At 38.9% G+C, this 27,500-nt stretch overlaps 1 protein-coding gene across 1 annotated transcript in view; it reads right to left on the bottom strand.

Moving 5' to 3' along the window:
* The window catches only part of syne3 (spectrin repeat containing, nuclear envelope family member 3), a 142,475-nt gene that overhangs the window by 114,249 nt on the left and 726 nt on the right, over positions 1-27,500 (bottom strand). Inside the window, 2 exon segments of the mRNA XM_086095240.1 lie at positions 2,032-2,341; positions 9,120-9,292. Of these exon segments, the coding sequence (XP_085951366.1) occupies positions 2,032-2,341; positions 9,120-9,292 (483 nt within the window).

The raw sequence follows: 27,500 nt of genomic DNA, 5'->3' as shown, positions 1-27,500 counted from the left end.
AATAAATGAAAGGGGACAGATAGAAGTAAAACTTGTGTTATCTGCCCCAACATTGACTTCATGCCGTCAGTATGGGACAGTGGATTCAAGCAATGGGAATGCAATAGGGTGAGAACGACTGATCAATTATTTGAGGGGAATTAACTGAAATCCTTCTCTCAATTGCAGACTCAGTTCACATTACCACCAAGAGATATGTTTAAATGCCTACAAATTAGGCACTATATTCAGACTCACATAGAAGGGGACGAACCTACAAGTTTGGAAAAATACTTAATTATGGTAACTGCACATAATTTGCCTACGAAGAACCATATTTCACGTATATATGACATCTTAATTGCTGACGTGTGATAAAACACTTGATGTGAAAGAGAAACAGGAACTTGAAATGAATGTGATAATAGAGGATAGAACATGTGCTTGAATTGCCACTCAGGTACCACTAACAATCTATGGAAATAATTTTAATGGAAAGCGAAAATTATATATTTTTTAGAACCTCCTTGGTAATTTCAATATTTGGTAGAGACCCAAATTCCTCATTGTGTTGGAGAAATTGTGGAGCTATAGGTGATCACTCACATATCTTTTGGGACTGTCCTGTACTGGTATTTTGGCGGTGATGAAGGAGATTGTAAACATTTTGAATATTGATATCCATATGAGTCTGTTGTGTATATTGGGAGTATGCCCTGAAAATGCAACAAATGGACATCAAAAATATATTATGCATATTCTCTTGATGGTTGCAAAAAAGACGATTACGGCAAATTGGAAGAAAACAACTCCACCAACGAAATAGACATTGCGATTGAAACAAGTGTACACGATGGAGTACATGACTGCTAAATTGCAGATTATTTCTAAAAAAATGAATACTGAAATGCTGTTTAAATGTGTGAATACTATTGTGAAATGCTTGATTGAATAAGATATGCTCTGCGTCAAGGTTTGTTAATTAATGTTTCTTTGACAATAAATAAATAAAAAAACATTATTTGCCATTTGGTGTAGTATGTGACAAATTTATGGCAGTTATGTCTCAAATGCATTTGGTCACATAAAGAAAATGAAAACATGATACATACTGGATTTACAAGTCACTCTAAACTTGCTTTGGAAGGACCATCACGTTAATTTGATATCTTTCAATTTTGTATTTTGAAGCTCATATTTGTTTTTAATTTCATCCCACTTAAAAGAGCATAAAATCAACATTTATGGTGATATTCTGCTACTCGAGGCAGACGATTCATTCATGATGCGACGAAGTGGTGTGTCATCTTTCATAGACGTGACGACATCGAGGAGTGATCAAAACATTTCATTATTTAGTAAATTTACAATACATTAATACATTGGTGTACATTATCACATACAAGGCATTTCACAATTTTTACACCTATCTGACTCGCTGTCGCGTCACTCAGGTGAAAAATGGCTAATCGCGTCAAGTTTCTTCCTGTCTCCCTGGTGAAATGCGCAGTGCATACATTTATTTAAATTTAAGGAGAAATAGACTAGTTAAAAAAAAGAGATGCCGGAATTGAAGACTATCTCTATTTGGATTACATAGCTTCACCGCGGTGTTTACCGATGACGGTGTTGTGCCAAGCGGCATTCGCTTCTACTTTTATTGGTTGCTACGTTCGAGGGGAGGAGCTCAGGGTTAAATTCGAGGCAGGTTTCCGAGACGCGTTGCTAACAAGTCAGCTAAAAAAAAACATGTTGGAGTCAGAGTCCAAGTCTTTTAAGTGTCTGCCAATACAGATATACAATACAATAACAATACTGTTTTCTTGTTTTTAAGCACTAAATTGGATGATACACATTGACCCTAGTACGAAATAAATTTGGGGCAGTTGGCATGAGTTTGTCTTTTCGCATGGAGGCCGGCTTGACCGCAGTTAATCATAACCAGATATGTCATACGCTGTATAATTAACTACAGTACTTGATAACTTGAAAAATGACTTCAACAAGTTTAAATTATACTGTAAGTTAACAGTGTCACAAGAGGTATCTTACCTCAACCTTGTCCCTTATATCATTGTAGGCCTGTTGCAGTTTCTCCTGGGCCTCGGATTCCACACTAGGGTCTTGGGTTCTGTTGTGCAGCACAGCAGCTTCGTCCAGCAACCTCTCCAGTAAAGCTGCCTGTCCATGGACATCACTCACTACCACTCTCTGTTGGTCCACTTGCCACAGCTTTTCCTTCAATCCCAGTTGCAACTCCACATCAATCTCCAGGTCACGCTGTCGCCTCATTAGCCACAACTCAAACTCCTGGTGGGCCTTCAAATACTCACTCCAGTGGAGCCACACCCACTCAATCCGACTGCGAATGAAGTTTAAAAATATGAAAAAGATGTTAAAGTTAGACAATGGAGTACAGTATTCTGACAAGACTTTGTTTACAGTATGAATCTTTGATACATTATGTCTTTGATATATTATATCAACTGCATTTTCGTGGCAACACATTGTCAGAACATACAGTTGTCAGATCAGGGGAACTGAGTTCAAATCTGCGTCAGAATACTATATATTTGCATGAGGAATGTTAATGTTTTCTACAGGATTGTTTTTTCTGGGTACGCTGGTTTCCTACCAAATCGAAACGCTCAATGTGTTTCTTAAGCTAACTGATAGGTCTGACTTAGTATGAAAGATTGTTTGTCTATACGTGCTCTGCTATTTTTAAAATTACAATAGGCATAGAGGTTCTTTAAAAACTTAAATTTTAAACAGTAAACATTTTTTGTCATAATTTATGCCAACTGGGTCCTTTAAATTATCATATTTGTAAGAAATGAGTCCAAAATCAATTCAGTGCAATTACATTTAGAAATTAAATTCCAATGTAATTAGGAAGTTGTGTAAAAAGTAAATAAAAACAGAATGTAATGTAATAATTTGAAAATCATTTTGAATTGAATTCACTACAAATACAAGATATTTAATATTCAAATTCATAAACTTGGTTATTTTGCAAATAATGACTCATTCTGAATTAGATGCTTGCAACACATTGCAAAAAAAAAAGCTGGACAGGGGCATGTTTAACACTGCATTACATCACCTTAACTTATGACAACATAAACATTTGGGAACCAAGGCCACTAATTGTTGAAGCTTTGTAGGCGGAATTTTTTCCCATTCTTGCTTGAAGTACGCCTTAAGTTGCTCAACAGCCTGTGGGGTCTTAAATATTTTGTGTGTTTTTTGAACTTTGCGTAGATAACAATCTGAATGGTCCTTTTCCTCTTTGGCCCTGAGGACACGACATATGTAATTAGACTAGACTAAATGCAATTTCTGCAGAAATTGCGTGGGAATGCTGGAAACTGAATGCTAATAGCTGAATGCTAAGATGAATGCTTATGAAGGAAATTGAAAAATAAATGATGTGAAAATTACGAATTTTTAATTGTAGTAAAATGACATAGGTGGGATTTAATCATTTCAGAGAAATTATAATCCATTTGTATAAAAGCCAAATATGTCAATGAGTTGATGTGATTGCTTGATTGTGTTACCCCTGTTGTCCGCTAAGAGGTGCTGTCACCAAAACTATATTAGCAGGATGAAACAGGAAGCAGACAGGTTTTTGACCACTTTGGCAGAATTCTTGTTTGCCGTATGCTAGCGCCCATGTTTTATGGATTTTGTACCCTTTTACTTTTTGATGTCAAGAAGTTTCACTGCATAATAAAGTAGTAAGTTGTATTTTAATCAGACTTTGGACTCTTTGATGACACGGAGAAGCAACAAGTAAACATTAGCCGCCTAGCGCGTCAGATCATACTTTACCGAGGCAACACACATTAGCTCAGCATTGGCCGATCTGTCTAAAGCCTTGCCCGAGTGACTGTTTGGAAAATCAAGAGGCCGTTCTTTGGAGGTGACGTGGGACGTTTGCAGGAACCGTGTGTGGAGGAGCACTCGCAACTGCGGACTGAACACCAGCCAGCCGTGGTGGTTTGCTAACAAGGCTACGCCGAGGAGCGCTGTGGACCACGGAGCTGGACTGGAGCACCGCCGATCATCGCTTTGGATTTACAATAAAGGCGATGAAAAGTTTGTGTAGTGCTAAACCTTCGATGGCCTAATTGTGTACACAAAAAAAACATTCAATGCATTGGTGATGACTACATGCGTGGGGGAATAAATTGGAGCGTTGCGTTTTCGTTAACATTTTTTGCGCGAGATCATGTGAGTCATTGACTTTCGATTGCGCTCACCTGAACTAACTGTGTTTATTGTCTTTGCGTACAATGGAAACGTGCGCGTTGAACGCAGACACAAATCCAGGAACTGTACAAATTTGTAACGCTGTGGTAAATGAAAATTGTGTTGTTAAACTAACAGAGATATACATAACCGGAGTGCATAATCATAAAGCATGAAAATAAGTGTCTGTAGTGTTTTGTAAACACTGGAGACAAATGTCGGAGTCTGAGAGTCCCATTTTCTTCATCATATATTGAGTAATATATGTTCTATGAATAATTTTATATTGGATAAGTTGTAAATTTGTGTGTTTTGTCATTTTAAATACGTTTTCACAAACTTGAATCCAAAAGTCAGATTCCGGAGCTATAGACAAGTCTGTCTCCCATTTCGAGATGGGTAAAGACATTTTATCAGTATACGAAAGTAACTTATATATTTTTGAGAGTTTTTTTGTTGTCGGAGAAAGCTTGGTAATATCTTTAGCTAAAACAGGTGGTTGGAGCGTACGTAAGTGCGTAAGTGTTGGAATTTGTTTCTTTATCATACTTTTAACTTGCAGATAATGTAAAAAAAATTCAGTTTTTTATTTTTATTTTTGGAGCAAGGATGTATATGATATAAACATATTATCTGAGAAATGATGGTGGAGATGTGTAATTCCTTTCTGCTCCCACACACCTAAATAAAACTATTGGTTAAGTTGAAAGTCGGGGTTATGCCATAGGGGAGAAAGCCTTGGGCTTTTGTAAATATAATAACAGGGTTAGGCTTGTTAGTTTCTGAGTATAGATTGCGATAATAGTTATAAAAAATGTGATTAATTTCTTCTGGTGATTGTGTGCATTCACCAGTTGTCCCTTTAATAGCCGTTATAAGAGATTTTTCCCGATTGGGTTGAAGTTGGTTTGCAAGAAATTTACCTGATTTGTTATTACATTCAAAGTTGTTGTATCTCAATTGTCGTATTATAAACTCAGTCTTTTTAGATAACATATCGTCTAACTGTATTTTTGTATTTTGTAAGTCAGTCCATATTTGGTTATTTGGGTTTATTGCGTACTCATCTGTCAGTTGTTTATTTTTATCTTCCAAGTCTTTTTTTAATTTGTGATCCTGTTTCTTTTTATGAGATGAATATGATATAATTTTACCTCTAATTACCGCTTTCCCAGCTTCCCAGAGAAGAGATGGAGATAAGTCTGGAGAGTCATTTATTTCCCAAATGTCCGCCCACTCTCTTTTTTAGAATTTTGTCAAACTCTGCGTCATTTAGCAGTGAGATGTTAAAACGCCATGTCGGGGGTGGTTTAAATGTATAATCAACTTGTAGGGTAAGGGAGACTGGTGGATGGTCGCTAATAATAATAGGATGTATTTTTGTAACAATTTTATCAGCAATAGAATTATTTGTAAGAAAAAAATCAATTCTTGAAAAAGACCGGTGCACAGCGGAAAATAAATAAATTCCTTCTTGGCCAAAATCATCCATATATTCCCCTATTACTTTAGTAGATTGTAATTTCCTTATACATGGTGTATTATTAGAACGATCTATTAATGGATTTAAGACTGTGTTAAAGTCTCCTCCAATAATAATAGTACTAACTCAAACAGCTGAGAGAAAAATTCATGGGAAAAGGCCGGATCATCATTATTAGGGGCATATAAATTACCAAATGTATATATTTTATTAAATATAGTCACCTGAATAATAATGTATCGTCCCTCTGGATATGTTACTGTATTATTTAGAGTAAATAATAAATTATTATGTATGAGTATACAGACTCCTCTTTGTCTACTGTTATAAGGGGCAGAGTACACTTGACTAAAATTCTTATCAATGAGTAATTTTTCTTCAGATTTTTGTAGGTGGGTTTCTTGAAGGAGACAAATATCTGCTTTGAATTTTAAGAGATGGTCTAAAAAACAAAAACATTTTTTGCCTGTGAGCGAGCGCCACAAACATTCCAGGAAACCAGAACTTATTTATGCATACAAACAATACAGACTCAGTCCTATGTATATATCTGTATAGGCTATTTCTTCATATTGGCATGTTAAGGATTTAATCAAAGTGGTTAGGTGGTTTCAAAGTGGTTAGGTAGTCCACAAGACATTGTAAAGCATTGGAGAAGGTGGTTGGAGGAGCTGTGCCAGCTGGCGTCTTTCAGTGTGGACCGGTGCATTAAACCTGCAGACTTTGGATTTATAAGTCAAGCGCAGTTGCACCATTTTTCAGACGCCAGTGAAGGAGGAACAGTCACATACATTCGTTTGGTGAATGTACAAAATACAATTAATATCGCCTTTCTCCTTGGTAAAGGCAGAGTGACGCTGTTACCATTCCCCGACTTGAGTTGGCTGCAGCTGTTCTAGCTGTGAAGATGGATGCTATGATCAGAGCTGAGCTGGGAAGGTACCTCAGGTAATCAGTGTTTTGGACTGATAGCATGTCTGTGTTGAAGTATATCAACAAAAACAGGCGCTTTCCTTAATTTCGTAGGAAATCGAGTTGCCACAATAAAAGATTTGTCTGAGCCTGCACAATTGAGACAGGTTGGTACAAAAGGAGAACCCAGCTGATTATGTGTCCAGAGGGTTGAAGGTATCAGATTTTCTGAAAAGTAAAAGATGGCTGGAAGGACCAGAATATCTTTGGAAGAATGAAGATAAGTGGCCTGAGACTGTGCTTGATGTCTCATTGGATGGGGGAGATAAGTCATTAGAAAAGCAGTGGCTAGTTCTATCAGAATGGACACTCCTGCACCCATGGACCAGCTGATATCATTCTTCTCTGACTGACAGAGGCTTAAGAGAGCAGTGGCATGGTACTTGAAGTTTAAGTCATGGTTCATGGGGAAGTGCAAGAATAATAATGAGTTGTTTACTGCAGGAAACAACACAGCACCAAGAAAGCCACCGGACAGTCACAAATAATTAGTTTGCCACTAGAAGATCTCCAGAGTGCGGAAGTCTCCATCATCAGTTATTGACAACATCAGAAATATAGGTCGGAAATTGAGGCTCTTTCAAGAAGCTCCAAAGTGAGCCACTTCAGTTCAATCTATAATTTGTATCCCATTTTTGAAGATGGGCTGTTGAGTTAAGAGGTAGGCCTCACAAAAATGTGATGCCTGAGGAAGCTAAACATCCCATTATCCTCAGTAAAGAGCAGCATATTTCAAGCCTCCTCCTCAAACAATCTCACACACTCATCTGTGAGGAAAATATTCTGGATTACAAGGGGCAACTCTGCCATAAGAAAAATTCTTGGAGAGTGCAGCTTCTGTAAGCGCTACAATGGCAGGCTTTTACAGCAGAAGATGGCTGACCTGCTTGCCGCAAGGATTTGCTCCAACAAAGACAAAAATGGAATGACAAGAAAAGGAATTTGGGTGTTGGCGATATCATGGCCATTATGGATCCATCTGCGCCACGACGTTCCTGGCCTCTGGGAAGAGTTTTGGAAGTTTATGCTTTAGATGCTTTAGTGAGATCTGTGAAACTTAAAACGTCAAATACGATTGAAAGACCAATTTCCAAACTGTGTCTGGTATATGGGGTTTAATTATTATGATTTGTCTAATTCAGAGTTTTTGTCTCCTTTGTGTAATTTATGAATTGCCATGTTTGTGTATAATGCCAATTAGGAGCAGGTGTATAGGAGCCAAATATGTCAATGAGTTGATTTGATTGCTTGATTGTGTTACCCATGTTGTCACCAAAACTAAATTAGCAGGAAACAGGAAGCAGACAGCTGTTGGCCCGGAAGGGCATCCAGGTTTTTGACCGCTTTGCCGTAATTCTTGTGTACTGTATGCTTGCGCCCATGTTTTATGGATTTTGTACCCTTTTTCTTTTTGATGTCACGAAGTTTCACTGCATAATAAATTAGCAAGTTGTATTTTAATCAGACTTTGGACTCTTTGATGACACACAGAAGGTAGAAGAACAGGTAAACATTAGCCGCCTAGCGCGTCGGATCAAGCTTTACCGAGGCAACACTTCATTAGCTCAGCATTGGCTGGCTATCATACATTTCATTCAGTCAGTTGGTATCAAATATACTAAAATGTGGTCCAAGCGGGGTTTGAACCCAGGTTCTCCATGGTGGGACGCAATTGCTCTAAGCACTGAGCTAACTTGATTTGTTCAAATTCATGGCTAATGGTGTGTTTATTTTGAAACGTGTCATCTGATGCTGAAAGCCAACATGCATTTAATAATTTCAGAGAAATTATAATGCATTTCCTGATATGATAGTCAGTTGGTATTCATGCCATTAGCATAATGGCCAATTTGCAATGTACAGTCGGAGGTGGGATTCAAACCCACGACCTCCTGGTTACTGGACAATGCACTTTACTAAATGCGCCACTGAGCAGTATCAGACAGCTGGTAATGATGAGAAGTTGTATGTATGGAAGTAGGCGTGGAAAGTGGGACTTTGATGTCAGTCCCATTGAAAATGATCGGGGAAAAGTTGACATTTAACATTAAATTGTTCCAATACTGTAAATAATGTGGAATCGGACGATATATTCCCAAAATGGCGTGAATTTTTGAAGCAAGTATAAATCGGATGTATCATGTGGGAGTTATTGCATGACAACAAAGTGAAGAGAATAAAATACTATGATAAGTAAGAATAAGGAATCCTTCCAGCATTCCCACAATAAATGTTTCAAATGTGGACTCATCAAACCACATTACATTTTTCCACTTTGCAAGAGTCCATCTCAGATGTGCTCAGGCTCAGAGAAGTCGGAAGCGTGTCTGGGTGTTGTTGATATCTGGCTTTTGCTTTCCATGGTAGTTTAATAATCAATAGTTACATTTGAACATATGTGTAGAGCTATTGTGCAAGAATAGAGCACCTGTGGCAGTGAATGATGTAGGTACAAGTCTCTTCCCAACAGCTTTTCAAGTCTTTGATCTTAGTATGGATGTGGCTCTTCAGTTTTTCATCTGCAATTTCCAGAAGATGCTCAGCTGCGACCAGTGCCATATCCATCTTCACATGACCATCATGCTCCGATTGGTGGATTTTCTTAAAATTAAAAATATTGAGTTATTATGGGATGGAGACTAGGGCTCTGCAATTACGGGGGAAATAAAGAAATCAAGATTATTGTGATTGACAATGGAATCCCGATTAATAAACATGATTGTTTTTAAAACTTTAAACTACCAAAAGTCAACTTAAAATATACAGTAACTTGAAAGAACAACCGGAAAATACATTTCATTATTGATAGATAGTAACTTGGCCCATTTCTACCACTACAAGGTGCAGTTAGTCATCCAGCTTTGCCTACAGCCTGAACAAAAATACATCTCTCCTGAAGTGTTATGTAAGTTTGTGGTGACAATATATCTGCCTTAGCAAGTCAGCAGTGAAAAATAAACATGTGATGTTGTGGCTAACTAGTGTTGCTAAGGGATTTTTATACTGTTTAACCACATTGGCAAAGAGGTTTCACGATCAAGTGCCAACTCTGGATACTTCTATAACTTTTTACATCTTTATACAAGTTTATATATAAAGTCCTTACCTCAATGAAGGGTTCACATTCTTTTTACTCCCCGTCATGTGAATGTTTACGTTATTTTCAATAAAAAAAAACATATGAACACAATTGTGTGGTATTAGTTTAAGCAGACTGTTTATTCTTGTGAATGATGAAGCACAGACAACATTTTATGAACAGTTTATTTTTTCTCTGAAGCACAGTTTACTGACTTCATTTCAGGAGCCACTTTCTAATTTTGAGGAGCAAAGGGATTTTATTAAACAATGAAATATGGCAATATAACAAATAAACACAAATATAAATGTTAGTTTGAACTTGGTATTTCTGGATGAGTTTTATGAGCAAAGCTAAATAAATAAAAAACCCTATAATGTGAGAAAATGTATTGTGCAGTTCTCAAAAGTCAAAATTTAAACTCACAACTCAGCTGTGAAAAAAAAAAATCCTGCTATTATAAATATTTAATCTACATCTTTTAACCATATGGGCTACTCCTCCCAGCTAACATACGTCGCAAGGTAACGTTTAAAATGATTGCGTGTAAATCATAATTTAGTTTAGCAATTAGGAAGGCTTTTTTGTCATCTGGCAATTGCTCCCCATCATCTCTTTGTGACGATACTTATCAAAAGTGTAGCTTATTACTAAACTTAGAAGTAGTGGTGCCCCGATTGATCGGCCACCGTTCATGATTGGCCGATTTTTGTTGAAAAGTACGTGATCATCAACGTTAAAATATAATGGCATTACTAACTGCATACATTTTCTAGTAAAGGCCTAATCTAATTAATTACTTTCCCCATCTGCACAACTCCATTACATTTCTGCCAAATTAATGCAGAAAGATAGTACTGCTTTTGGTCACAATTTGCAACAAATGCCGCAATATCATCAACTGCATTCTGCCACATTGCGATACAATAGCAAGCGTGAAAGCAGTGACCTTCTTTTGGATTACTTTTAGAAAATATTCTGATTCTCTAAATCATTGCCATTACACCAGACAAGTCAATAACACAGCTGAGAGGTCATAGTTTGTTGTGCAGTCCACTGTTATGGTTTCATTCAGTGAAATGCCTAGTATACACAATCTTGCTCAACGCATTCATGGTGCAGGCGGGAACAAACTTAAAGTAAAAAGCAGTGATTAAAATTGTTAAGTATTAAGAGATTTTTGCGTCATTTTGATTTGTATGCAAATGTTTTGTTGACAATTGCTCTTTTCGCTCAATTGGCTGTTAGGCAGGAAATGCAAATCAGTTGTGACTTTTTCCCCCTCATCCAGTAAATTCCTAACCGTAGTACAGAGACACATGTATGTTGTCGTTGGTTGTCTTAATGCACACACTTTATTTTTCTCAGAACAAACATATCAGCTGACACAGACACACATGTCCATATCAGCTGACACAGACACACATGTCCATATCAGCTGACACAGACACACATGTCCATATCAGCTGACACAGACACACATGTCAATGTCAGCTGACACAGACACACATGTCAATGTCAGCTGACACAGACACACATGTCAATGTCAGCGACACAGACACACATGTCAATGTCAGCGACACAGACACACATGTCAATGTCAGCGACACAGACACACATGTCAATGTCAGCGACACAGACACACATGTCAATGTCAGCGACACAGACACACATGTCAATGTCAGCGACACAGACACACATGTCAATGTCAGCGACACAGACACACATGTCAATGTCAGCGACACAGACACACATGTCAATGTCAGCGACACAGACACACATGTCAATGTCAGCGACACAGACACACATGTCAATGTCAGCGACACAGACACACATGTCAATGTCAGCGACACAGACACACATGTCAATGTCAGCGACACAGACACACATGTCAATGTCAGCGACACAGACAACAGAAAAATATTTTAGTTACTCGTGATGCACCGAATATTCAGCCACCGAAATTTTTTGGACGAAAAATGGCTATTTTTGCCATTCGGCCGAAATGAAATTAAAGCCGAAAAAATACGTCTGAAATAGATTGCCGTCAAGCAAGCAAAAAAAACGCTGCAAGTAAGCGTCTGTTTGAATTAAACAGCGAACAGCGAAGTGTCCGCCTTCTCTTCTCGCTGGCTTTTCACCGGTCGGTCGCAGCAGCTCCTGGGGTCATTGCACACACAGGAGGAGAGGGGCGTCGCTTGGTGTACAACATTTAAGTGGGTCGAAAAAGACAGAACTGCCGTGTACTGTAGTACAGGTGAGCCACTCTTTCTCCCAAAGCGCATTCCCTTTTCTTTTTTTTATTATAAGAGCCCCTCGAACGCTTCCACTTTTTAACAGTCATCCCGGTGGCCGTGCTAAATACTTTAGCTGATGCTAGCACTATTGCTATCAACAGTTTTAAACACAGAAAAACTAACCGCTATCTCCGGGTGGCGACAGACCTGTACAGGACGCTGTGTGTGCAGTCCGTTCCCAAAGCCGATTAGCTGGTGCGAACAAATGTTTTAATTTATTTTTAAACGTTGGTGAATATCTGAATGTGCCGATTTTAAGTGTGCCGCACCTGGTCTCGCCGCACGCATCCGTCCCTGCCTGTGGCAACTACATTGACTATTGCACCACCAGAAAATGCTCAACCCTTGTTTGATGTTTAATGTACCATTAGCCAACATGTCTGCGGTGTGGGCACATTTAAATTTATAGTGTGCTTGGTTAAAAAAACTGTGCTAAATAAATATTTTATAATAATATTATAATTTTAATTAATTATAATAAATGTAATGATAGTAAAAATTGGCATAATTTTTTTGTGGGCGTTACGGTTTTCGGCCAAGCATTTTTCATTTTAGGTTTTCGGTTTTGGCCAACCATTTTCATTTCGGTGCATCCCTAATAGTTACTTTAGTAACTTTGCTGAGTAAGTAATTACATTTACAAAGCAGTAACTGCATTGTTGTGCGCAGTGTAGCGTCCCCTCCACTTTTCCTTAACACCGAATGTTACAGATCAAAACAGATTTTGAATCATAATATATGTATAATATAGAGGAGGCATGCAAATTTGCATGCAATGTTTTTTGGGGGGTTGGTTGTCTAAATGCACAAACTTTATTTTTCTCAGAACAAACAGAGTGTGAATTTTTATTTTATGGAACCATGACTGCATAGCGTGGGAAACAATGACCCAAGTACGGAGAGCATATAAACCAACAGCGTGCATGCGTACGGCAACGTGATTTGCTGGTTAAAATTTCAGCGACACAGACAACAGAAAAATATAGTTACTTTAGTTACTTTCCTTACTAACTAATTACTTTTACAAAGCAGTAACTGCGTTGATAACTGAATTACATTTTGTAATTCGTCATTCTTAATTATAACATTACTTTTTTAGGGCAACGTGCCCAACACTAGTGATCAACATGTCGATCAGAAGTAGTGGTGCCCTAATCCTGTGGTTCATAACTCCGGTCTTCGAGTACCCCTATCCAGAGTTGTCCAAATTAATCGATTAATCGACAAGTAATTGATTATCAAATTAATCGATAACTATTTCAATAATCGAGTAATCTTTTGGAGCCCTTTTTAATTTAAAATTGTCCAAATCTTCTGATTTCAGCATATCAACAGTAATTGATTTCTGTAGTCCTTCATGAAAGAAGACTGATGATCTTCTGCGTTTCATCAAAAGAAGAGATTTGCAAACATCTGCATTTATTTTGTAATTGGGAAAACAATGACCAAACCGGTAACAAACATCAGAACATCAGTCCCCCTTTTTATTAATCACTATCTGAATACGAAGTACAAAATAAACTTAAATACACACAATATATTAATTACATATAAACATACACCCATAGCCTAATACATTATATATATATAATTTTTTTGTTAGTTTTTTACTTACTTCTGTAATAAATTTTACTGCTAAATTAAAATGATTCAGATTGTAACAAAACCCCTGACGTTGACGGCATCCCGGGAGGAATCTATAAAGCTTTTGAAAAGGAATTGACGCCGCTTTTACATAGCGTGTATAATTATGTACTTTCGACAGGTGAAGCTCCTCAATCATGGTCTGAAGCGATTATTTGTGTTATTCATAAAGAAGGAAAGGATCCAACCCTTTGCACATCATATCGCCCTATCAGTCCTCCTGTATCGACTATTGCCCGTCACCCTCAATTTTTTATTTTATTTGCCTTTTTAAACATTTCCCCCTGGGGAATGTGTGTGCTTGCCTTAATCCTGTGTTTTCTCAAACCAACCAGAGACAGTTCAAAAAGGAAAACTCTTTGAACTTCCCTCCAGCAGAGACTAAATTTAGTTTTTACAACCCACAGGAAACACATACCTTAGCGCCTACCGAGTAGTGTTGCAAGGGATACTGGTACCAGTACCGTACCTTTTGGCATAACAAACGGCTCAGTATGATTGTTTTTTTTAGCACCGGTATATACAAAAATAAATACAGACAGCCCGCCAACTCCGTTTTAAAGGCGGGTACATATACACACACATGGCCACCTGTGTACCGATATATGGAAAACGCCTTAAGCGGTACGTATTTTTTAGCTTGTGTGTGAGAGGGCTCAGGAAGATGGCTTCACGCACTGAACACTGAAGCGCTCGCTGGCCGTCCACTGCTCGTTGAGAAGTATGACGCGCAAAGTGTCATATGGAATTTTTTCTTACATGGCCGACAGCCACGGCAAGCCAATCGACATGACGTGTAACAAGAGCTTTTAGCGGTGAAAGCAGAAGAAAAAGCAACAATCACTCCTGGCCCTGCAGGTGACTCAACGAGCGTTCAATGAACAGGCACACAGTAGGAAATCACAGGTATGCATAGAAAAAGCCCAGATGACTGACAGAGCGACATGTTGTGAAATTTTTTGACACGTCCCTTAAAAAATAAGTTGAGTGTAAATTATTTTCTTCCCAGTTTGTAGTATTTGATTACGCATTCGACTAATTGGGAGCATAATGGCAAAGAGCAGAGACATGCACGCACACTCTAGCAACGTTACATTGAGTAATGAGAGTGCCACTGTATTACCAATACTGTATTTAAAATGGATGACATCAAATGCAGTCAAATACAGTACTTAAAAAATATGGCATTCAATGTGAAAGCACATACAGTATATACATAAATATATACAGTATTTAGATAAATTAACATGTAAACATCATATAATATTTTGAATTACCGGTAATAAAAAATATCGTGAAAACACTACTACTGAGATCTAAAAGCCTGTTTAGCAAGCAGACTAGCGATAAGACTGCTTATCAGTCCACAGACCACTTTTTTGGTCTGGTCTATCTAAAGGAATCAGCCATGTGTTTTTGGAAACAACGCCCCTTGGAAATTATATGGTACAACAGTGCCCTCCAGCAGTCACTATCAGTATTATCCTCAAGAATCCTGCCGCTCGTAATTAATCTGAAGTCTACACAATTTGGGACATAAATGGACTCTTTGTACTTGACTGACATCAAGTGACTTCTGTTGTTTATCTTCGTGCACAACCTGTATGTCTATCTCAAATGAATGATGTGTGTAACTTCTGCAGCCATCTATGTTTAGCTAATTAGTAAGCTTAGCGGATTCAATAACTTTATGATCGCGGTAATGTTTGAAATGTGTTCAGAATGATAAATGAAGCATCTGGCTTGTCAATTCTGATAAAAAAATGTTATCAAATGCTATCCTAAAACCTTGGTCTCAGTCGACCAAGTCTGCTTCAAGCGCACGGAAGAGGTGGGACTATTACTGGCCGACCCCCTGGGTTTGAAAGCCTGCGCGCAAAGGAACTACCCTCTCTTCTTCGCTCCTCTCTTCTTCGCTCCTCTCTTCTTCGCTCCTCTCTTCTTCGCTCCTCTCTTCTTCGCTCCTCTCTTCTTCGCTCCTCTCTTCTTCGCTCCTCTCTTCTTCGCTCCTCTCTTCTTCGCTCCTCTCTTCTTCGCTCCTCTCTTCTTCGCTCCTCTCTTACTCGCTCCTCTCTTACTCGCTCCTCTCTTACTCGCTCCTCTCTTACTCGCTCCTCTCTTACTCGCTCCTCTCTTCTTCGCTCCTCTCCCTCTTCGCTCTTCTCCCTCTTCGCTCTTCTCCCTCTTCCACCAACCGGGGACCTACAGCGGACTCTCAGCCGTGCGTTCTTCACCATCAGCCAGAGAGTCACATTTCTGCCGAATCATTTGTGTTTTCTGAGTGGATTAGTAATTCTCTTATTAAAGCAAAGAAATCTATAATGAACTAAAGTAGCAACTTCAGATTATGAATACTTGATAATAGGAAGTCAACGTGGTGCCCCCAGAGGTTGCTGAGGAAATTACAACTCCCCTCAGAACCGTCTAAATTTCTCGTTCGCCATTATGGCAACCCAAATAATCGCTAAACTCCTATGTGTTGATATGAAAATACCACCATCATTGCTGATAGAATTCAGTGCCATATTCGGAAACTGGTGAAAGCTTATCAAACAGGTTTCATAACAAGTAGGCAAGGAATGGATAACGTTAGAAGGGCCCCAAATCTTCAATTAATAGCGCAGAAAAGGTGTACCCCATCATTGTCTTTAACTCTTTTACTGCCAAAAACGTTAAATAACGTTTAATAAAAATCTACGGAGGGGCGCCAAAGACGTTAAAAGACGTTCACTATGTTTTTTTTTGTTTTTTTTGGAAACGGGTGGAGGAAAGCCTTGGCCAGCTGTGCTGAAAGTATCAAGCAGATCGAGTTAGTATAATGACTCGTTTTGGCCCCTAGATGGCAGCGATGACTCTCTTTGGACAAGATTGGGTGGGCGTCAGTAGAAGACGTGAGGCGGAGCTAGAGTGTTGAGGGGACAATGGCTGATGAAGTAACAATGGCGACCGGTTGCAAGCAGCTCACGCTTGAGCATTTTTTTCAAAGACGGAAAGCATTGATCAATACTAAAAAGCGCATTGATGTCGACGATGATGATGATGATGGTGACTCAGAGCTTGACGCCGAAGTTGGAAGCGTTAACGCGCGGCTATGATCAAGTCATAAAGCCTCACCAGCTAGCGATGCTAACGCCGGAAAACACGGAGCACAACCGAGCACTTCTGCACAGGCGGACATTCAATAGGACGATGAAGAGTAGTCGAAAAGCATCGACCAATGCACATTGATGATGATGATGATGATGATGATGATGATGATGATGATGATGATGATGATGATGATGATGATGATGATGATGATGATGGTGATGGTGACTCCCGAGGTTGACACCGAAGTTGGAAGCGTTGACGCGCGACTATGATCCCGTCATAAAGCCTCATCGGCTAGCGATGCTAACGCCGGAAAACGCGGAGCACAGGCGGACGTTCAATCGGACGATGAAGAGTACCCCGAGTCCAATGCATATTCATCGGAGGAGCGGGTACAGTCTGATCACGGAGAAGACACTGGTTCTGGACTACGATGCCAACATGAATGGAGTGGATAAGATGGATCAGAACATCTACCACCCGGTATAGGAACTGAAGGACATGAGGAAGCCAGACGTAACACCACCGTAACGTAACCGTAGCATGATCCTGATAGTAGACTTGATGGCAACACACACTGCAGTATATACTTACTATTCCCCGGAAAAAACGGCCGGCAAGAAAGTGTAGCATCTGCACGCGAAGAGGCAATCGCAGTGAAACTAATCTGTTGTGCAAATCCTGTTGCGTCTCCTTGCACGCAGGGGAGTGTTACACAAAAAGAAAAACTGTCGTTGAAACATCCACATAATTGTAAATAGTACCACAGTTGCACACATTTGTAAATAGTTTGCCAAATTGTTGTGTCAAATTGTTACACTGTTGAATGTAAATAAACATATTTTGCTATCAAAAAACACTTTTTCATTCTTGGTGGTAGTGTTTTATAGACGTAAAGCACTATTTAGGTGTTTGTGACATCATTCATGGACAAAAAGAAGTGTAAAATTCACTAGAGTGCATGAAATAATATCGTTTCACTAAAAGCTTGATTTCTCCGTATTTTGGTCCAAAACAAGCGCATTTGGTTGAAACTAACCATTTTCTATTGTTGATTACTGAAGAACGGAATAAGGTAGAAACAACCTTTCTGATGAAAGATGAGAGTTCAATCTTTCATTTGATAGTATGTGTGTTTCCATAGTCCAAACACAACATTTTCTGTAGACCTTGAAAGATCAGTCAAAATGCTTAAATTGGCTGGCACCCACAGCATCCCTTTTCTGAAAACGTCTGGCAGTCAAAGAGTTAAGTCTGGACGCTTAGAAAGCGTTCGATAGGGTTGATTGGACCTTCTGCAACAGATGCTACAATATATGGGTTTCAATGATATGTTTATTAAATGGGTCCAAATGTTTTATAAAAAACCCAGGTCACGGGTGAGGGTTAACGGACACTGCTCTGATTTTTTTCCACTGGGACGTGGGACCAGGCAGGGTGAAGTACTTTCGCCCTTATTATTTGCTCTTAGCATTGAGCCCCTTGCTGAGGTAAATAGATCAAATTCACTCATACAGGGAGTAAGAGACGGAACTGATGCCTGTCATAAATTGTGCCTTTGTGCTGATGATATTTTGTTATTTTTGGAGAATCCCATCACTTCTGTACCAGCATTGCTTAACTCTTTGACTGCCATAAACGTTATAAAACGTTTAGCATAAACCTAGGGAAGGGCGCCGAGGACGTTAAAAGACGTCCCCTATGTTTTTTTGTTTTTTTTTGAAAACGGGTGCAGGAAAGCCTTGGGCAGCTGTGCTGAAAGTATCAGGCAGATCTGATTAGTAAAATACTCGTTTTGGCCCCTAGAGGGCAGCGATGACTCTCTTTGCACAAGGTTGGATGGGCCGCCCACCGTGGGCGTCAGTAGAAGACGTGAGGCGGAGCTAGAGTGTTGAGGAGACAATGGCTGGTCAAGCCATTGTGGCTTGACCAAGCAACCAGTTGCCAGCAGCTCACGCTTGAGCATTTTTTTCAAAGACGGAAAGCATCAATCAATACTAAAAAGCGCATTGATGTCGACGATGATGATGACTCCGAGCTTGACGCCAAAGTTGGAAGCCTTGACGCGACTGCTATGATCACGTAGTAAGCCTCACCGGCTAAGCGCGGCTAGCGCTGCTAAGGCCGGAAAACGCGCACAATAGCCGACCGGGTACTTCTACACAATCGGACATTCGATCGGCGATGGAGAGTTGGCATCGACCAATGCAGATTGATGATGATGATGATGATGACTCCGAGCTTGACGCCAAAGTTGGAAGCCTTGACGCGACTGCTATGATCACGTAGTAAGCCTCACCGGCTAAGCGCGGCTAGCGCTGCTAACGCCGGAGCTGCACAAGCGGACATTCGATCGGACAATGAAGAGTACCCCGAGTCCAATGCATATTCATCGGAGGAGCGGGTACAGTCTGATCACGGAGAAGACACTGGTTCTGGACTACGATGCCACCATGAATGGAGTGGATAAGATGGATCAGAACATCTCCTACCACCCGGTATAGCAACTGAAGGACACGAGGAAGCGAGACGTAACGAAACCGTAGCATGATCCTGATATTAGACTTGATGGCAACACACACTGCAGTATATACTTGCTATTCCCCGGAAAAAAACGGCCGGCAAGAAAGTGGAGCACGCGAAGAGGCAATCTGTTGTGCAAATGCGGTTGCGTCTCCTTGCACGCAGGAGAGTGTTACACAAAGAAAAACTGTCGTTGAAACATCCACATATTTGTAAATAGCACCACAGTTGCACACATTTGTAAATAGTTTGCCAAATTGTTGTCAAATTGTTACACTGTTGAATGTAAATAAACGTATTTTGCTATCAAAAAACACTTTTTCATTCTTGGTGGTAGTGTTTTATAGAAGTAAAGCACTATTTAGGTGTTTGTGGCATCATTCATGGACAAAAAGAAGTGTCAAATTCACTAGAATGCATGAAATAATATCGTTTCACTAAAAGCTTGATTTCTCCGTATTTTGGTCCAAAACAGGCGAAATTGGGTCAAACTAACCATTTTCTATTGTTGATTACTAAAGAACGGAATAAGGTAGAAACAAACTTTTTTTTTCTGATGAAAGATGAAAGTCCAATCTTTCATTTGGTAGTCCTGGTAGTCATAGTCCAAACAGAACATTTTCTGTGGACCTTGAAAGATCAGTCAAAATGCTTAAATCGGCTGGCACTGACGGCATCCCTTTTCTGAAAACGTCTGGCAGTCAAAGAGTTAATAGTCTTGATTAGTACAGTATGGTATTAGGTTATACAATTAACACAAATAAATCAGAAGCACTAATTCTTGTGGGGAACTGGCCACCACAATTAAACAGCCTTGTTTCTTTTAGGCATTTAAAACAGGGATTTCGATATCTGGGTGTAACACTCCTAAGACAACACAGTTGTTTTCATCAAATTATGAGAAACTGTCCAAGTAAATTATAAATTACTTGAGTAAATGGGATATACTTCCACTGTCTTTCTGGGAAGGGTTGAATGCATCAGAATGAATGTTCTTCCAAGGTTACTCTTCTTGTTTCAAAACCTCCCCATTTTTATAACCCTGTCTGCATTTAGATCTCTAGACAAATTAATATCAAAATTTATTTGGCAGAATAGAAGACCAAGAATTTGTCTTAAAATCTTGATGCTGGGTAAAGAACATGGAGGGCTGGGACTTACTAACATCAAACTGTATTATTGGGCTGCCCAAATAAAAGCAATGGCGGCCTGGATCATACAGGATCCGGAATCGCACTGGGTTTCATTGGAGGAGCATTCATTACCAGGTATTTCCCTTTAGACTATTCCCTTTCTCAGTCTGCAGTTCCAAAAACAAATTAAAACTAGAGCTGCGGGCAGCTATAAAGGGTCCTCGCAGCCCGGGCCACTTTGGGGTACTTGCACGTTGGGGTACTGGCATGTTTGGGTAGTGGCACATTCAAAGCGGAATTTATTTGAAAATGGCATAATAAACCATTACATATTATGGATTGTTTTTTTGCCAGGTGTGATGAGTGTGTAAAGCTTTTTGGTCAATGATAAGACCCTCAAAAATCAGCATCCATTTTATTTTTTGGCAATGAGTTGCCCCGATTTTAAAGTATATATATGTATATATATATACACGTCATCGTTAGTTTTACTCATAGCACAATATTGCTTTTATTGTCCATAGAGGACATAATAAATGAATAAATAAATAAAAAGTACATGTGTATGGATAGGTCTGATGCCACTAAAAATTTTGAGTGGTCTAAAAAAAAAAAAAATTAATGACTTAGTTATCACACTTACAAAAGTATCAAAATGTTGTACAAATATAAAAATACCATGTGTGGGCTAATTTTTTTTGGCCGACCTCAAGGGCTAGGTGGGGCTATATTTATAACCAACTATTGTCATAGAGATAACTACAGGTTGTGACTATAAACATACATGTGAAGTTTAAGAATTTTTGGAGCATGTACCGAGGAGTTATTACGTATTTCGTCTTTCATGGAAAAGGAAATATGAAACAAAAAATATCATGCCCCGACCCAGTCATATAGTATTTTGAAAATTCAAGATTTGTTCCCCTTTTGTTGGCCTAGGTTTTGACATGGTCCAGGCCAAGTTTAAAGTCAATCGGATCAAACGTGTAGGAGAAATGGGCAACAGAATGCCCCCTGTAAATGTACAAAAATCGGCAACAAACGGACATTCAAAAATTCATAGCTTACTTCCTGTTCATTTTAGCATATGGGTCCAAGAGACTTTGTTGTAGGTGTTGGGCTCCCTCATGTACCTAAAAAATTGTCGTAGATCTTGCTTAAACGTATAACCGGGGCTGTTTCGTTAAAAATTAGTAGGGGGCGCTAGTGAGGCATTTTGGTAAAAATCGTAAAATACATGATAAAATATTGCTCATTTTGCCAGGCCAGATATGTGCGCCAAGTTTCATGAGTTTCTGTGCATTTTTAGGTCATCAAATTTGGCGTTTGTTTTCTTGGCGAACAGTACCTTGCCACGCCCACAGCGATTTTGCATACAGCAGCCAACTAGAGACCAGCCTGTGTACAGTGTAGCATCCCCTCCGCCTTTCCTTAACACCGCATGTTAAAGATCAAACCAGAAATGGAATTATCATATATGTTTGTGCATTTTCTGCAATCTGCACTGTCAAATTGGAAAAAAAATTTGCATAGAATGTTTAAAAAAAAAATCTGATTCATCAAGTAATCGAAAAAAGGGCTTTTTCGGCCCATCTTCACAGTTCAATTATCAGAAAAAACTTAAAATATGTGATTCTTAATTTTGCTTTTCAATGTGTTTCTATTAGGCACAAAATGCGTATTTTGACTTGAAAAGAAACCCTGACGAGGTAAAAGACAAATATATTTTTAGGAGTGGGACGATAACTCATGATTTGATACTGTGACGATATGTGGCCCACGTCAACGATAATTTCACGGTAGCCTACACTCTATTTACAATATTCGATTGATTGTAAGAAATGTCCTCAACGATATCACGATATTCAGTAAGGGGGATATTCTCCGGGGTGCTTAAGTCAGAAATGGCGTGCTGCTGTGCGCATTTGGCTGCACTGATTCTCTCATCGACTTCAGTGTGTCACTATGCACCTTCATGAAATGTACGCACTCTGGATGGAGCGATATTTCAATGAGGGCGTCTGCTGTCAAATCTAGTGGTGCGCGTCTTCTCCCAGAGACTTAAGCAACTTTCCTCCCAGACTTAAGCAACTTTCCTCTTGCGTGACCAGGAGGCTGTACTAAGAACTAGCGCCTCTTGAAGGTCAACCATCATATTGCACATTTTGATTCAATTAACTGCTTGTGTGCTCCGCTGACTATTAGTGACCGTGTCACGATAGGCGGCTGCAGCTGATTCGTGCTGGTGGCTTGGAGTTTGTCTGAAAGCGCATCTCGTAATAGTCATATAGATTAATGGAACAGCTCCAAAGATGTAGTCAGTCATAAAATCAGAATATTGGTTGCATTTCCAATCAGTTAACATAGTGTGTGGTGCCTCCTCGTCCACCATGTTTGCAGCTCTTTACAGTTTACTATTAGCAGTAGGGGTGGGAATCGTTGACTGTCTCACAATTCAATTTGATTCCGATTTTTGGGTCTTTGATTTGATTCAGAATAAATTTTCTATTCAAAATTATACAATTGACAATGATTTCTGCTTCAATTTATAGATCAGCAAAGAATCGTCATGATCTACTCCAGTCTGAGTATTTCTGAATTTCTAGGGGACGCTAGTGAGTAATTTGTGTAAAAATCGCACAATACACGATAAAATATTGCTCATTTTGCCAGGCCAGATGTGTGTGCCAAGTTTCATGAGTTTCTGTGTATGTTTAGGCCATCAAATTTGGCATTGTTTTCTTGGCGAACAGTACCTTGCCACGCCCACAGCGATTTTGCGAAAACTCACAAACTTCGTGTTATGACATAATGAAAGCCTAAACACTCTTTTGAGCAAATATGAGATAGATCCAGTTAACGTGGTTGGAAAAAAGGTTGAAGAAGAAAAAATTGCCACTAGGTGGCGCTAACAGTACGAATAAATCTAAGTTCGTAGATGTATTCAGACCTGGACTCTCATCAAATGTGTGAAATTTTGAGAAGATAGGATCATCTGGGTCAACGCAGCTTTTATTGTCATGGTGAGTCATCAGACTTTGCGGCACCGTAACGGCCACGCCCTTCGACAAAAAGTTACAATATTCGGTTTAGGGCATGATCAACATCTTAAGGCTTTCTTGACAAAATTTCAACTGGATCCCTCAAGGGGGGTCGGCACAATAGATAAAAATGTCAAGTATTACATTCACCACCAAGTGGCGCTACATGTATAACCAAATATTATCATATAGATGTTTTCAGGCCATGGCTATTAAGATGCAGGAGAAGCTTGGGATTTTTTGGAGCTTGTACAGCGGAGTTATTAAGCATTTCCTCTTTTTAGATGAAGGAAATATTAAAGGCAAAATTTGAGGCCCTGCCCCAGTCATATAGTATTTCAAAAAGTCAAGATCTTTTTACCACTTGTTGTCCCAGGTCTTGGGATGGTACATGCCAAGTTAGAAGCAAATTGGATGAAAACCGTTGGCAAATGAGCAAAAAGAATGACCACAGTGAATGTGCAAAAATGGGCCAAAATTGGACATTCAAAAATTCATAGCTCACTTCCTGTACATTTTAGGATACGGCTTCCTCTGACCTTTTCGTGTCGTTTGGGGCGCAATTTTTGTAGCCCTTGGTCAAACGTTCCGTGATTAGTGCTTTAAAAAAAAAAGAGATATATATATATATATATATATATATATATATATATATATATATATATATATATATATATATATATATATATGTTGTTATGGCAACTTCATAATATCAAATTTTCCGCTAAGCCCAAGGAGTGTGCAAAGTTTGGTGAGTTTTCGTAAATGTTTAGGTCCCCAAAAATGAGATCATTTAAGAAAAAGGAGTTAGGGTTAGAAGTAGAAGTAGAAAAAAAAGAAAAATAACAATAGGGACCTCGCAGGGCCCTAATAACTCCCACGGGTTGATTTGGGGGCTGCGCAATTACTGCGCGAGTTGAGTGGATAATTATGCTTAGATTATGTCGTCACTCCTGAAATTTTATTGAGACACTGATGACAAAGATGATGTCTGACAAATTTTGATGGATAGATAAATGTGAAAAAAATGTAGTTTGTGAATTAAATTGAACAATGGCAGTATTGGCTTTACCAAAATATTAGAAAGCCATTTGAGCAGACAGTTGATTGCTGGTATGGTTACGACTTTAGTTTTGTTTAGAAAACATGAAGTAGAACTTAAGCCAGTATCATATATTCATTGTTTACAAGATGATTGATAAGCATGGTGGCTTTATTATAACTACGTATAACTTTGGAAAAATGTATTACATTAAACTTAGCTATATGGTTGGAAACAACATAAGATGTAGTATGATACAATTAGTTTTAAAAATGCCTGACTGTGAGTCTACTATGGGAAGACCTAAAAATGTTGCCCCTCCAAGATATGTAAACTACAGTGTTCTTGCGCAAATTAGGGCCCGAGCAGCGGCTACGAGGTCCCTATTGTTTTTGGAATTATCCAGATGCTTTTTTTTAAATGTTGCTGATTTTGTGGATTTTTGGGGAAAAACGTGTAATTTCTAAGAAAAATAAAGGATGTTAACCCAGTGATACACAAGGGATTTAGAAAAATGAAAAATGTCGGTAAAAATTAAGGTGTTATTAATAATTAATTATATGTAGTGAAAGTTTGTTTAAGTGGATAGGAACTTTGAGTTGTGAGTCATGAATCTCTCAACAGGGGGATATAGTAAACAAGGTAACAACACTTTACTACATATAATTTCAATGGTTTAAATTTTTTTGTGTTTGTAGAAGTTTTGTTATGTATGGATTTGATGTTTCTAATATTCTACAATTTCTGTTCGTGTGTATGGATTTTATTGAATTGAACAAAAGTAAGAAAATGTGAATATTACCAAGTACTGATAACATTTTTAAATGAGTTGAAATTGTTCCAGCAAAACACCTTTCGGACATTATTATTATGGCAAAAGCATTGTGTAAATATATCATGTCTATATGGCATGCTAGTTATTTGGAGAACGAATGTTTTCTTGTTAAGAAAAAAAAAGAAATAAATACATGACCAAGGCATGAAGATTATGGTCAGATAGTTTGGAGAATTGTAAACAGGAACAGGGCAGTTTAGTCTGTTTGAAATTTTGTGTGGTAGACTACTCAATTTGCCTAATTCCTTAACCTGTTAAGTAAAGCAGATGAAAAAAAATTATTTAAGTAACTGAGGAGATTGTTAAATGGCGAGGAAGTGAAAATGTTTAATGAAATGCCAGACGACTCTCTGCCTCTGCAGGAAGGCCAACCTCCCTCCCATCAAGGGTTGTGACTTGGTTTTGATCAAAGGTCCAGCCCAAGGCGGGAAGGTCCTTTGTAAGTGTTGTTGAGGACCCTGAAGGCTGTGAAGATCGCTGAATGACCCTCCTGATTCACCTATCACACGGCACAACAGGTACCATTGACTAACAGCTTGTCTGGTTGTGGAGCAAAGCCTGACCGAATCAAGGTCAGAGAAGCTTGTATAGCTGTAGAGAAAAGTCTGAACAAGTCAGTCAATGAGAAGGATGGGAGCACATTCAGTCTGCTGCCCAACAAGGTTCCGCAACTGCTGTGAAGTCTAGGGCCTGGGTCATCTTGAGGGGGAGGAGAGACAGCTGGCTGAACTACTAATGCTGAACTACTAACGCTGAACTACTAACGCTGAATATTACATACAGAAGCACCGGACATTGTGCACACTGGATTACAAACATTGGACAATATACACACATTAGAGCAACAACACATTGATTGCAGTTGAAGGACAACACTTTGGATTATATTGTGCTGATGATTATTTCACTAGCATGGTTTTTATGATGTAAAGAAAAAAATATTATGTTATGCTCTATGATGGTAATATTTTGCCTATTTAACAAATACCGGGTATTGGTATGTTTGAAAATCTAACTGAAGTGACTGATAGATGATATGAGAATTTGAGCAAATATGTGATAAACGGTGGAAATGTAAGATAAATGTATCGTAATTATCCCATATTTAGCCTTTTATTAATTGCAAAGCATTTATTCAACATTGTGAACTTATTCAACATTGTGACCTCTGAACTGTGCGAGTTGGAGTCGACTGCAGTCACGAAGCTTCACTACAAGACAGGAAATGTGCCCTCATCACAAGACAAGTGGCCGGAACATTTTTATGGTTGAGAAGCTTTTAGTGTTAAGGAATAATTAAAATGTTTGCATTGTTGCCTGTGTAGTGACAAATTTCTGTAAATGATCTCTGTTCATTCTCCTCTTTAGTAATAAGAATATATATCTCTTGTCTTCCTTCCGTGTCTGTTCTAGGTTGAATGTACCTGATAGATAGAAATATTCAACTTTGTCCAGATGACCATTTGCAAAGGCCAAGTGAGTGCTTTTTTTGGAGAAGTTGTGTCTTCTCTGGTCCGTGACCATGGAACCCACCAGTGTGCAGTGTCTGTTGGACGGTTTGCCTTGAGACATTGCCATCAGTAGAGGCCACATTCACTATTATGGCCTCGGGGGCAATCCTTGAATTCTTTTTCACATCTCTCACTATGCTCCTGGCCATCATAGATGTCACTTTTGGCTTAACGGGCATGTCCTTTGAAATTTTCCATCGTGCAGAATGTCTTGCAGTTTTTTTTAATTACTTTGCACAGTAGCCACTGGAAGTTCTGAAAGTTGAAAACATTTGGACATGGCCTTATCGCTCTTTTCACACTTGTGAGCAGCCAAAGTGCGCAAATGCAGACCCTCACTGTGCCCCTGTGGCCTGGACCATGACTGTCCACAGTCAAACCTGCTGCAGAGAGCTGCTGTTCAGGATTATTAGGATGCTTTAGAACAGTTTGAACCATTTGAAATAGTTTAAAACTTTGGATTTTTCCATTCACTTCAACAGTTTGCAAAGGATATACTTTTTGTCAAAATGCAAGTAAAAGCTGAGAAATATTTTCATAGTGATGCCTCTTGAACAACATCCTATTATCTTCAGGGAGACACCTGTGTCATTTCCATTCCAGGAATTTTTTTT

The sequence above is a fragment of the Leptonotus elevatus genome, chromosome 14 (assembly GCF_054856555.1).
Source record: "Leptonotus elevatus isolate MCC_2025b chromosome 14, RoL_Lele_1.0, whole genome shotgun sequence".
Taxonomy (NCBI): domain Eukaryota; kingdom Metazoa; phylum Chordata; class Actinopteri; order Syngnathiformes; family Syngnathidae; genus Leptonotus; species Leptonotus elevatus.
The sequence above is the reverse complement of the archived record's forward strand: the minus strand, read 5'-3'. Positions and strand labels throughout refer to the sequence as shown.